The sequence below is a fragment of the Triturus cristatus genome, chromosome 1_2 (assembly GCF_964204655.1).
Source record: "Triturus cristatus chromosome 1_2, aTriCri1.1, whole genome shotgun sequence".
NCBI classification, from domain to species: Eukaryota; Metazoa; Chordata; class Amphibia; order Caudata; family Salamandridae; genus Triturus; species Triturus cristatus.
Genome location: NC_140580.1, coordinates 1,010,076,863 through 1,010,091,305, shown reverse-complemented (window position 1 = coordinate 1,010,091,305; position 14,443 = coordinate 1,010,076,863). Strand labels below are relative to the sequence as shown.

At 46.6% G+C, this 14,443-nt stretch overlaps 1 protein-coding gene across 4 annotated transcripts in view; it reads right to left on the bottom strand.

Moving 5' to 3' along the window:
• Positions 1–14,443, bottom strand: part of LOC146868589 (uncharacterized) — a 1,503,661-nt gene that overhangs the window by 323,967 nt on the left and 1,165,251 nt on the right. For all 4 annotated transcript variants that reach the window (XM_085611695.1, XM_085611716.1, XM_085611705.1 and 1 more), the window contains one exon: positions 8,429–8,482. In XM_085611695.1, the coding sequence (XP_085467821.1) occupies positions 8,429–8,482 (54 nt within the window). The remainder of the gene's footprint in view (positions 1–8,428; positions 8,483–14,443) is intronic.

The following is a 14,443-nucleotide window of genomic DNA, read 5'->3' as shown; positions in this document are numbered from 1 at the left end:
TTCCTCCACACCTCCAAAATAGGCTCAGTTAAGGCCTCATTAAATGGCAAAAGAGGCTCAACTACAGAGGAAGGATAGTGTAAAACCTCTGTTAAAATATTCAGCCTAAAATCAGCAGTGGGAAGCTGGAGATCTAAAAGTTCAGCGGCCTTTCTAATTACTGCATGATAAGGCAAAACATCCTGCGAGGGTAATGATTTTGGAGATGAAAGTTCCTATTCCGGGGAAGTATCCAATCCACTTGCCTCCTGAAGGCCTTCAAACTCATCTATTTCAATCTCACCTTCCTCAGCCTCATCCTGCTGATATTCCTCTTCTTCAAGAAGCCTTTGGGCCTCTCTCCTATACCTTATCTTCAGGAGAGGATTCGGCGTTGGCGGAGCCACACACGGCTCAGATAAAACAGGCACCGGCATCGAAGGCACAGCTTCGGACGCGGGCAACGAAGCCGACCGGAGTCGAGAAGAAGAGCGGCCTCCAGATGGAGCCGGAGACAGAGACCGGCGTCGAGAACCTCAGAGCTGGTAAATGCCAGGACGGCGCCATCGGCATAAAAGCCATGAATGGTGCTGGGCATAATGTTGTGGAACGCCTAACTTAAAAGCAAGCGGACCCACGGGGCACGAAGGCGCACCAGTAGGGTAGGCTGCCTTGGCAAACACGCGATACATCATGTTAAGGAACTGCGATGGATCCGTACCAGGCCCAGGAAAGGATGGGAATGGAACCGTACCCTGATCCTCACGAGACCGTGTAGGCGCCGGTGAAGTCAGGCCTAAGACTGGAGTCTTTGTTACAGGCACAGTAGAAACCCTCGGCGCCGGTGAAGAGCTCGGCTCAGGAGTACCCTTCGGCATCGGTGAAAGCACCGGAGAACCTGTCGGCGTCGGAGAACGTGTCGGAGTCGCTGGAGGGGAAGGTGATGGAGAAATGACATCTCTAATGCGATGTTTTGGAGCCGGTGAGGGCGATCTCGAAGCCCTACCCTTTGACGAATGAGGTCGAGAACCATGTCTCCTCTTCGTGTGCTTCTTCGACTTCGAAGCATGCGAAGTCGACGACCTCGACTTCGATCTTTTCCGACCTCTTTTCTCCTTCCTTGCCTTCACCATGAACAACTTGGCCTCACACTCCTTCAAGGCCTTTGGGTTCATCTTCCGACAGCTGGTACAACCATCGACGTCATGTTCTGAAGACAGGCACCACAAACAGTCGTCGTGAGGGTCCGTGATCGACATATGACCCCCGCATTCTCTACAAGGTTTAAACCCTGACTTCTTCGACGCCATCGCACTGCCACTTCCAAAGGAAACAGCAGAACCAAAGTTACTATCAAGAAAATAGTGGAGCGTCCCAGAAAACCGTTACGCGTCGTCGGCGCGGAAAAAAGGGAACTGACGTCAGCACGCCGACGAGGTCTACTTGTGGCTCCGATGACGTCAGACGGAGTCACGAGCAGAGTCGTGTCTTTGTGACGTCCTCGTTGATGTGGGAGAGCTAGGTAAAAAAGATTTTGCGGAATGCTGGTGCAGGGGTAATGCAAAAGGTGAGGAATCCACAGGCAGATGTATCCATCAGAGAGGGGGGTCTGCTGCCGGTACGACTGCAGCTGAACCACCACACCAGGTCTTCTGCAGTTTCCACCAGAATTTGAAGGGGATCAGACAGGTTGCATTGGTGATGAGCCCACTGTGATGTCAGATCCCAGTGTAGAACCCACATATGCCACCTGGTATGATTGATGAGTAGAATGCAGGAGGTCAAAAGCAAAGAAGCCTCAGAACCACTCTCACTGAGACCCAGGACCTAGGCTGAAACATCAGGATCATAGCCGAATTGTCCTGGACTTTCTGATTGGGAGGAAAGGTCTGTAACGTATCATATACAGGAAAGCAATAATGAAAAGGAACGTCTGTGAAAGAGTCTATAATAATTGCTTACTAACAATGAAGAGAATTAAAATGGCTGTGAAGTCTCGTACAAAACATTTACACATCACGGAGAACTAAACAAAATTATTAATATTGATATTGAGAGAAGTTCGAAAATTAAAATCCCTTCAGACAGGGTGTTACCTGCTTTGTGGACGCTTTTGTTCTCCTGCTGGCCCTGCTGGTGCTCCCTCGGCCCCCCACGTAGCACTCGGGGCTGCCGCTGCCGCTACCTCACGCGCGGCCTGGAAGCGGCTACAACTACATTTCCCAGGTGCCCCGGCGCAGTTTGACGTTACCTACGCGCCCGGAGGCGCATTTAACAGCGGCGCTCCCTCGGTGGAGCGGGAAGTTCGAAAATTAAAATCCCTTCAGACAGGGTGTTACCTGCTTTGTGGACGCTTTTGTTCTCCTGCTGGCCCTGCTGGTGCTCCCTCGGCCCCCCACGTAGCACTCGGGGCTGCCGCTACCTCACGCGCGGCCTGGAAGCGGCTACAACTACATTTCCCAGGTGCCCCGGCGCAGTTTGACGTTACCTACGCGCCCGGAGGCGCATTTAACAGCGGCGCTCCCTCCGCGTCGCGGGACGCGCGCGGGCGGCGCCGGGCTAAGCCCGGGCAAAGGGCGGGCCCTCTGAGGCCCTCAGAGGACAGAAGAGACTGGACTGGGCCACGGACTTTGTACGTATACAGTTCCTGTGAAGTCACCATACTGTGTTGTGTAACGTGGCTATCTGCATAGTCTGAGCGAAGTTAGCCGGTTGTATAGTCCTGGGTAAAAACGTGCCTGGCTCCAAGGATTACCGTCAGGGTTACTAATATGTCTAAGGTTAAGGTGAATAAACCTACTAAGGGGGTTGGTTCTATGGATAACTATCTGGTGCAAAAGGTGACCCAAATCAACAACTCCCGCAGAGCTTCCCTAGGGCGGGGTAATGATGCTGTTGGGTGTGCTGAATTATCATCCCCTTTGGTAGTCACAGCTCCTATAGACGGATTGGACGGGGAAAGCGGGGCTGCTGTACTCATTGCAGCACAAACACATACAGATTTGATTACAGATGACCTTGAAGTTGCATCTGAATTAATAGAGGAAGAGTCATCACCCTTATCACCCCTATCGCCCCAGCACAGACCAATGAGACTGTGCAGGAAGGTGCAAGCTAAGCGCATGGGTAATCATTGCAAAAGTAAAACCGGGAGGGGCAATAGAGTCTCTAATAGTGGGGGATTGCAAAAGAATCTAGGAGAGGGTAGTGGTATGGGCGGATTGAGTTCTAACATCGCCCCTGAACCATTAACACTTCTATTTCACTCACTGGAGGGAAAATTAGAGGCAAAAATTGCAGAATTGATGCAACCTTTGCTAGCCAAATTAGATACCATGGCCTCAGAAGTAGAAAGACTAGGTGGCCTGTTAACATCCCACCTGGCTGGGGCATCAGGCAAATCAGATGCAGGAAATCTTAGACCAACTGTGGATGACCCGGGATCATCAAAGGGAAGTATATCTAATACTCATTTAAACAGGCAGATTAACACACAGAACACAGTGGTTGTTGTTGATCCTGTCTTATCGGATCCCACGACATTAACAATGCAGAATACCATTAACACGAGATCTCTAGAGGGAAATTTGACTTATACCCACATAAAGAAAAATCGTCATGTAAATCTTCCCCCTGATTGTGCACCTTATGTGGCTGTACTTACGAATGTCCCTCCCATTCAGCCCCAAGCACATCAGGCGTCTGAAGAAAATCATGATTCTTTAAAGAACAGGACGGTTTTCTGGCTTAATAAGAATTGTGGGTTCCCCGTTAAGTATGCAGATCAAATATTAACAACAAGGAGGGTGAGCTGGATTGGTTCATCTAGCAAGACAATAAATGGTGACTGCATTATTATTAATTTTAGGCATCCTCAGCATGCTGCTACAGTTCTACTCAGAGCTGCTGCATTGGCCAACACTCCCAACTGTATTTGCATACGCCCACTGGGGTTTTTTTATTCCCACTTTATTAGAAATCCACCAACCCCTGGCCCATTTAGATCACGTATACCCTCACAGTCATTGCCTCCTAATGAGGAATATGCTCATAATGGGGGGTTACAGAGAGGTAATGGTTTCAACATTGTAACCCACAACAGATTCGATGCCCTCTCGGGATTAGAGCTATGTGACTGACAGGAGGTATCCGGTGGGCAGGCAACTCGTGGCCTAATGGATACGGAACGTTCGGAATGTATTTTGGCTGTCAACAACTCTAATAACATAATTTCTTGGAACATTGCGGGTCTTGGTTCCAAAATGGAGGATTGCAATTGGATTGAGTATATTAAAAAGTACCAAGTTATCTGTTTACAGGAAACTTGGTCAATCAATTGTAATTACTTCCTGGAAGGGTATAAGGCCTACTACGTACCGGCAGTAGCAACTAACAGGGGTAGACCTAAGGGGGGCTTGGTTGTGTTTATATCTATAGTTTTATGTTGTAAGGTTAGGAGAATTACAACAAACCACACTGGCATTATTGGCTTAGTTTTAAATGGAGATAACTGTACGGCCGGTTTGGTCAATTTTTATAATTCCACTAATTGTAGTACCAACTCTAGTCAGATAGTTACATTGCATTCCTTTATTAGTAACTCCATGAAGGGTTGTCTTCATAACCTCATGGTGGTCGGGGATTTTAATGTCCATCCTTGTGGAGACCCTCTTTTTAAACTGATCACAGAATTTAATTGCCCGGACTATGAGAATTTCCATTTTGAGCACACAATTGAGGGGGAACACCTCAATGATATGCTTAATGAGTTAGAATTAACTCCTATGATGGCGTTGATGGCCCCAAATAAGCGCTTTGACACCCCAACATTTAAGGGGAGTGGTAGGGCAACTTTTATAGATTTAATTTTGCTAACATCTGTAATGCAGTCTTTTGTGGGATTCTTCTCTATTGAAGTCAGTGAATTCAGTGACCATAATCCTCTCACTGCTCTTATGAGGGGTCCGCTGATAGCAAAAGAAAGAGTGGAACCCCTTATCGGTAGGGTGAATACCACTGATGGCAGACGCCGTCTGAGATGGTCCATGGTAACCCCTGATCAGCTGTACACTAAAATAAAAACTACTTGTGCTGACGAAATTTCGTTATGCACACAAGTGGATACACTCCCAAACACTATCCTAAATGCCTTCAACAGTTTAGCGGGGAAGGTATCTCAATTACTATCAGTACCTATAAAAAATTCGGATTCCTTAAAAGGTCCGAGGTGGTTTAACAAGGATTGTTCCGTAGCAGCAAAAAATCTAAGAGTAGCATTGTCATCTAAGCCTAGGATAAAAGCTGATGTCCAGCAATGTAGAATGATCTACAAAAAAACTATTGCAAGACATAAGGAATTTCTCAGGGAAGAGGCGTGGTTAGCGATCTTAGATCCTGCCACCCTTGGAAGTAGTACAGCTTTCTGGGCCTTGATGAGAAAACCATTTTTGACACAGGACCCGGGAAATGGTACTGAAAGTTATATATCTAAGGAGGAGTGGGAAGTGCACTTCAAAAAACTTTACTGCTGCACAGAGGACATGGTTATTAGTATTGACTGCAGTAAAACTGGTGTACAGATTGTTTTTAACAGAGCTGAAGTTTTGGAGGGCATACAGGGAATGACAGGTGGAAAAGCTCCCGGCCCGGACGGGATTCCCCCTGATTTGTATAAATCTGATCCTAGCTTTTGGGCACCGATTTTAGAGTCAGTTTTTAATGCTGCTGCAAAAGAAGGATGTCCACGATCATGGGGTGTTTCCACAATTGTCCCAGTTTTTAAAAAGGGCGACAAGGGCAGCCCACATTGCTATCGACCGATTTCTTTATTAGATTCTATGGTCAAGATTGTAGGAAGAATTGTACTGCAAAGATTGGTAGAGTGGGTGGAGGAAAATAACATTATGTCCCCCTCGCAGTACGGATTTTGTAAAGGCCGATCAACAACTACTCAATGCCTTAACCTCTTCCTGATCTTAAGTAAATATACTATAATACAGAAAGGTACCATTCATCTTGCCTTTATGGACTTGTCCTCAGCGTTTGACTGTGTCAACCGGTCTAAGCTGTGGCAGTCCATGAGGTCAAAAGGGGTTGATAGCGGTCTGGTTGACTTTTTGGTTGCCCTACACTATAATACCAGCGCCAATGTGAGATATTCCCTGGACTTGAGTGTATCTAATAATTTTAGTATTGGAAAGGGGGTCCGGCAGGGCTGTATCCTGGCCCCCTTTCTTTTTAACTTCTACATTAATGACTTAGATGGGGTGTTACAAGATGTTCATGCTGACTGTCCCAGAGTTGGTAGGCGAGGAATTCCAATACTTCTTTATGCAGATGATGCAGTTCTTATATCTAGGACCGAGAGGGGCTTGCAATCATTGTTAACAGCATTTAATACATTTATGAGAGATAGAGACCTCTTGTTAAATAACTCTAAATCTTTTGTATTACAAGTTGGTCAGCAATCAAGAAAACCCTTCCAATTTAGGATTGGCGGAGAAATAATCCCTTTAACTAAAACATTTTCTTACCTAGGAGTTCTCTTCGATACAAAATTAAATTGGGAACCTCATCTTGTGAAGAAAAAAGGTGAAATGGTGAGGGTTAACGCGTCAATATTCAACTTTGCAACCAAATTGGGGAAAAAGCCAATCTGTGCAATGTTGAAATTGTACAATGCTAAGTCTGTGGCAACTGTATCCTATGGTAGTGAACTTTGGGGGTATGTTAATGGAGAGCAATTACAGATTGTTGAAAATCGTTTTATGAAGCAACTATTGTGTGTCCCATCCGGTACGGCTAATTTTGCTGTTCATGAGGAGCTGGGGTCCCAATATATATGTGATTTGCTTTCCTTACGCCCTTTGATGTTTTGGCTTAAAATTTGGCTAAATGAGAACATACCCCTAACACACTTAATCATGAAGGACTTTTTGTCACTGGACAAGGCACTGAGTTCTCCTTGGCTAAGCAACCTAAAATCAAACTTTGATAAACTTGGTCGCCCTGAACTCTTCTCCAAACCACAATTAATAACAAGGGGAGATCTGGAGCAAATTAAACAATCTTTTCTGCGGGATAAGAGGACTACGAGAGAAGATGTGGAGCTCCAGAAGCCAAGTGTGAGAAAGTTTGTTATGCTTAAGACCACCGTGGCCATAGAACCATATCTGAAAGGGTCTTTGTCTTCACATGAGAAATTTTTACTGACCAGATTTAGGCTTAATCAATTTCATCACCTGCTTATTCGACCTAAATCTGACATTTTTAATAAACTTGCAGCGCCCTGCGGCTGCGACGGAAAGTCTCCGCAGGATTTGCTGCATTTTATCTTTTTATGCAAATTTTATGAATTTCCTCGTAAATTATATTTAGTGACTCTTTTAAAAAAACTTGGTTTTAAACAAATCAGACCGGCTCTTTTGTACTTGCAGCTTTTGCACAGTGACAGTATTCTCCAAATTAAGGAATTTTTAAAACTATGTATTAGATTGAGAAACTGCCTGGACCAGTGAAATCATGCACCTCGTTTTGTGTCCATACTTTGATTGAACTCTTTTTTTGCATTGAAATGGTTGGCTGTTTTATGTGATAATGACTTGTATATTTTTTGTATGTCTTTTATGGTTAGCAATAACCGAAATAAAGATTTTTGAATTGAATTGAATTGATATTGAGAGATAATAAAAATTCACTCCAACATATTCAATGATGTCTGTCTTTCAACTGGGTGGATACTAATCCTCTGAGCTGCATGAAATCTATAATGGGAGTAGAAGTGAATGGGTCATTCACACAAGACAGCATAAGAGTATTCAAGGTCAAAGCAGCAGGGGAAGGTGACACACAGTGTAAGTGTAGGAAGGTGACATTTTGTGCATTTCGGTGCAGTGAGGGCAACAGCTGTGACCAATGTAGTAACAGTGCATGAGGAAGCTAAAGCCATAATACCAAGCAAGGAACTTACATGCTGACAGAATGGTGTGCTAGTGGTAGATTGGTGTTAGTGCACTAGCCCCCGCAGTAATGTCCATAACAAAGAGGAAAGCCGATACACTCACAGCATAGGCAAAGGCTTGTACTCTAATGGCCATGTGTGGTATGCCATAATGACAGTAAACAAAGATCTCGGAGGGGTAACAGTGCAATGCAAGATTGATTCATTATTACAGTCCTGCACATGGGCAAGTGTTAGAAGAAGAGGAGAAACCTAATAGAAACTGATCGATCATCGAATAAATTGTGCAGAATAGCATATTGAAAAAAGCCCCAGCAGTACAACATTTTCCTTCCTTCCAGGCCCAAGAACACATCTGCAAAAGCCTTCTATTATTTTCTTCTTACTTATTCCTTAAGTCAAATTAATCCTTAAAATAAGAGAGAGAGTGCATTAAGCATAACCAAAAGATGAACTTATATTTCAAAATTTGAGAGAAGTAACACTTACCTTTGGCCCACGGGGACCCCTGGGTGATCTCTGACCAGCCTTGCCACGCTTCCCCTGCAAGATGCATAATTCTCAACATGAAAAATATATTGACCAGGTAATTTTCCTACTTTATCAGGCACAATAACTACTTTTCTAAGGATTATCATCCAATTACCACTCCTTTAGTGATGCTTAATCCTTCTCAATTCAGAACACAAGCAGACCAAAAATCCCTGGTGTGCCCATGCAAGTGACTCATCTAGATTTGCCTCCTGCCAGGAATCTGCAAACCCAAGCTTTTGAGGATCCTTGTATGTTCTGTTTTCAAAGTCTGTCTATACCTGTTGTAATAAATGATCAATTTCCCCAACCCTTACGTCAAACTGACCAACCGCTAGTTGCAAATCTTTTGCTCAAGGGGTTATATTTGCCATTTTCCAAATACTAAGAAACATATGTATGTAGTTAGTGAATTGCGAGAGCTCTCATAAATGATTTTTCCACCCAAAAGCTTGTAGCTCGGGCAAAAGTTTTAATGAAATCAAAAGCACTTATCTTCATTTCATATATTCTTCTTCAGCTAATCTCTGCACCCCTATCATTTTGTACTGTAAGGATTACTGATTGTATGTATATATTAAGCAGTTACTTACCTTCGGTAACCCATTAGATGGTACAAACAATATCTACTTGTGAATTCCTTACCTTTGAATTTCCCAGGAAGCAGTCTGGATCCAGAAACTTTTGCATGAGCAGTACCCCTGCACATTGTTGGGTGGCTCAGTTCGATTCCACGTAGCATAGTTGGCACCAGATGTGACATCGTGGTCACCTATATAGGTGCCAGCCAGGTGCGCGGACGTCAGTTAATTTTCACAACTTTCCACACCAGAAGCGCAGAGCCATGAAGTGAACTGACTAGTGTGTCCAAACCAGGGCCCTTAAAAGGGAGCAACCCTAGCCCTACAAATATGTCAGCAGAGCGGGGAAGCATGGGTGGGTCTATAGGGAATCTACAGGTAGATATTGTCTCTACCAGATAAAGCTTTACGAAAGGTAAGTAACTTGTACATCTGATAGAGACTTCTAGATTCAGATTTCTTACCTTTGAATAGATACCCAAGCAATAGCATCCACGGGGTGGGCTGCGGACAAATTGGCTAAACTAAGATGTCCTTCAGAAATGAATGGGCGAAATGGCCATCCCTGCAGACCTGGCTGTCTAGGCAGTAGTGCTTGGCAAATGAGTGCAGGTACTCCCACGTTGCTGCCTGGCAGATATCCAGGACTGGAACATCATGAGCTAATGCTGTGGTTGCAGCTTTTACCCTTGTTGAATGGGACCATAAGCCCTCAGGAGTCTGCTTTGTAGCCAGGGCATAGCAGATCTTAATACAGAGAACAACCCAGTGCAAAATGGTTCATTTCTGAACGGCATGAAGAGTTGGTTGTCCACCCAGAATTCTTTTGTGCAATCAAGGTAGAAAGATAATGCACTTTTTGGGTCCAGACGGTGGAGTAGTTCCTACTCTTTAGAGGGATGTGGAGGAGCATAAAAGGTGGTCAGAATGACAGGTTGTCCTAAATGGAATGGGGATACCACCTAATCAGGAAAGAAGCCCGGGTGCGAAGCACCCCCTTATCCGGGAATACCATAAGATAGGGAGGCTTAGATGATAAAGCCTACAACATACTCACCCTCCTGGCAGATGATATCACCACCAGAAAGGCTGTCTTGATGGTAATCAGCCGGAGGGGACAATTCTGTAGTGGGTCAAAGGGAGCACATAAGAGATAAGTGAGAACCAGATTCAGATCCCACTGAGGCATTATGAAAGGTGAAGCGGGAAACATATGTACAAGTCATTTCAGGAGCCTATTTACAATAGGGGACGTATATAAAGAGGGATGATCAAGCAGGAAGATAACCCTTGAGTGCCCAGAGCAGGACCCTGGTGTGCATGGGTAAGAATAGGGTTGAATATCAGAAAGAGAGGCAGAAAGAGGGTCAATAGACTTTTCTATACAATATTTTTATAAGTTTTGTCAACAGCAGGCATATACCATTTTGGTGGAGGGTCGCCTGGCCGCCAAGATAAGTTTGCAAACTTCGGGAGGAAGGTCAAAAGCTATCAACTGATGCTGCTCAATCTCCATGCCAGAAGACAGAGTTGACAGCTTCGGGTGAAGGACCATCGCCTGCTGTTGCGACAGAAGATCCACTTGAAGGGGCAACCTGATTGGAGAATCGATGCTCATTTTCAGAAGCTTGGGATACCAAACACTCCGTGCCCAGTCCGGCGTCACAAAAATGACTTGGGCCCAGTCATTCCGGGTCTTCTTTAGCACTCAGGGCAGAAGTGGTATAGACGGAAAGGCGTACAGGATGTCTGAGCTCCACTCGCAACGAAAAGTGTCACCAAGCGATAGCCGCCTTAGAAACTCCACCACACAGAACTGCTGACATTGAGCGTGCTCTTCGGAGGCAAACAGATCTAACCAAGGCTCTCCCCACTGCTGAAAGAGACCTTGCACCACCTCCGGATGGAGATGCTATTCGTGATCTGCTAGACATCGACGGCTGAGTTTGTTCACTCTGGTGGTCAGAGAACCTGCCAAGAGTTGAACCACCAGGGTTATGCCCTGCTGTTCCAGCCATGCCCAGAGAAGCAGGGCCTCGCGACAAAGAGTCCACGACCCAACATCGCTATGCTTGGAGTTGTTTGTAAACATTTGCACCAACTTCCCCTTGACGGAGGGAAGAAATGCTTTCAACACTAGTCGGATCGCTCAGAGCTCCACCAGGTTGATGTGGAGTCTGAATTCTACCAAAGTCCTCTGATCTCCACCTTTCCCAGATGGCCATCTGTTTCCAAGAGTGACACATCTGTCACTATGGTCAGATCCGGTTGGAGAAGGGAGAGGGATCTGCCTCTGACCCAATAACAGTTCCTTAGCCTCCCCTGCAGGTCCTTTGCAGTTCCCTCTGAGATCTGGACCACGTTGGAGAGATTCCCCTGATGCTGCACCCATTGGAACTTCAGGTCCCACTGCAGTGTCCGCATACGCCATCTGGCATGATTTACCAACAGGATAAAGGAGGCCATGAGGACCAGCAGCCTCCGAGTGATTCTCACCGAAATCCAGGATAGAGGCTGAAACATCAGTAACATAACTTGAATATCCTGAACTCGTTGCTTGTGAGGATAAGCCTGAAACTGCACTGTGTCAAGAACAGCTCAGATGAAAGGGAGCATCTGAGAAGGGGTCAGGTGTGACTTCGGCACATTTATAGTGAACCCCAGTGAATGTAGACGGTCCGCAGTAATCCGGATATGGGAGACAACAGTCTGGGGCTAGGCTACCTTCAACAGCCAGTCATCAAGGTAGGGGTAGAGTGAAACCCATAACCAGCACAGATGAGCTGCTACCACCACCATCACTTTGGTGAACACCCGAGGGACGTTGGTATCGCCAAAGGGTAGCACAGTGAACTGAAAGTGCTCATGGCCTACCTTGGAACGCAGTGGATGCCTGTGGGCATACAGGATGGGGATGTCAAAATAAGCATCCTGCAAGTCCAACACTAGCAGCCAGTCTCCTTGGTCAAGGGCAGACAAGACCTGAGCCAAAGTGAGCATCCTGAATTTCTCCTTTTTGAGGAAGAGATTCACGGTTCAAAGGTCTATAATAGGACAAAGACCTTTGTTCTTTTTGGATATCAGAAAGTAGCGGGAATAACAACCACTGCTTACTTCTGGTACTGGAACCCTTTCTATATGCCCCTTGCCCAGGAAAGCTGAAACTTCCTCTCGGAGCAAGATAAGATGATCCTCCATCAGCTGTTCCTGAAATGGCTGTAAAGGGTGGGAGGAGATTGGAATGGAAGAGAGTAACTCCTCCAAATGATCTGCAAAACCCATTTGTCTAATGTTATGGACTGCCAGTGGAGGAGATGATGTTGGACTCTCCCTCCACTGGGCACCCATGGTCTTACAGAACCAAACTAGGAAGACTTAGAACGTGCAGCTACTGGGGTGTTGGACGACTTCTGGCTACAATTCCCACACGGTCAGAATGCACCGCATCCATGTCCTCGCACAACTTGTGAAGCCTGCGCAGGACAGTGGCCGAGATACGGTTAGTGTGATGGCATGCCCCTTCTGTAGCGATGTAAGAGGCGAAAAGAAGACTGGCGGCAAGGTATCACTGAGAGGCACAAGGACTTGGCCGTAGCCCCAAGTCCTTGAAGAGATCCAGCGCCACGGCTGCCTTCTCTCCAAAGAGACAAGTCCCATCAAAGGGCATGCCATGAGGTTGGCCTGGACATCCCCTGAAAAGCCAGATGTTCTTAGTCAGGTGTGGCTCCTTAAGGCCACCATCAACGTAACCGCTCTGCCCAGTGAGTTAGTTATATCCAGACCACACCTATTGGTAAACTTTGCTGCACACCTCCCATCTTTAAACTGCTTGGGAGAGGATGGCCCGTGCCTCCTCCAGGACCTGTGGTAGCACTTTTGCAACCGTTTCCTATAAGTTTGGGCATAACGGCCCAAAAGGCATGTGGTGCTCACCGACCGCAATGCCAAGCGGGTTAAGGAAAACATCTTCTTACCAAGTGTATCCAGCCTCTTGGATTTCCTGTCTGGGGGTGAGGCAGGGATCGAGCCATGGCAAATCATGGCTTGGACTACCAATCACCCTGGGGTAGGGTGTTGGCTGAGGAAACAAGGATCACTAGGGCAGGGCGATGGCGGAGACCTATTGTCCTGTTCACAGGAGCCCCTGTACTAGGCTTGGACCAAGTGCTTAGAAAAACATCAGTCAGTGCTTCACTAAAGAGCAATAGGGGTTCAGACAAGGAAGCCTCAAGCTGAAGCACTTGGTCAAGAGGTTAGTATTGACCTCAACCAAGGGCAGTTGCAGTTTAAGGATTGCCACTGCCCTCTTCACCACCATTGCAAAAGATGCTCCCTCCTCCATAGCCACGGTAGGTGGAGAGAGAAAACCAGTATATGGAGTGGTGTCCAGAACACTGGCCTCTGCTAGATTCTCATACCAGTCCAAATTCTCACCAGGGGTGTATAACTGCCCAGGGGTGTATAACTGCCATTCCAAAGGATCCAGTGACCCCTCCTACTCTTCCCTCATGTCTGCATGCTGCTCAAAAGGCTCAAGCAACGGTCTAGGACCACTGGGCCCTGTCAGCGCTGGAATCAGCGTCAACCGATGCCGTTCCGACTATGAGTCGTCTGGCATGAGAATAGGACTGACTGCGCCGGGACCATCGACCACGGGACCAGAGCTGGGGAAGGTCGCATTGGCATGACCAGTCCTATTCCAGATACGGGATCAGATTCCTGAAACCCCACCGGAGTCGAAGCCGGAGCGGTCGGCGCGGAACCCAATGGGGCCTCCTCTGACCCCGGGGACCCCAAAGTCACACCAGAGGGATCGGCCAGCTCAAATGCTCGGCATATGGCCTCGTAAAACTCTTATTTCAGCGAGGGTCGCTACAGCTCCCAAAAACCAGGAGAGGCGTGGAATAGGACCTGGCAACGGCACCGCAGAACCAGACCTGGAAAGTCAATGTTCCCCACTCGTCTCATCAATTCTCGACAGATGAGTAGAAGTCAATGTCCATCTAGACTTCTTTCTCTTTTTGTGCTTCTTCCCCATGTGACCCAAAGACCTCGAGTACAATGAAGAAGACCTGGGGCTTTTGGAGCAGTCACGCGACCTTCTCTTCCTCGATCGGGATCGACAACTCCTAGGATTAATGCTAGATGATGTCAACTGCAGGGCCGCAAGCAGCTTTAGGGACTGCTCCCTCAAATCCTTCGGCGCTGTGGCCTTACAGTCCAAGCATGACTGAGTCATGATCACGCTCAAGACACCATAAGAACACAAGTTGCGGTTCAGTAACTGACACTGCATGGTGACAGGCGCCACATGGCTTGAACCCGACCTTCCTAGATGTCATCTCAAAACACATGTAGGAGGTTGGCTTAGTATATGGTGCAATTCTGAAAA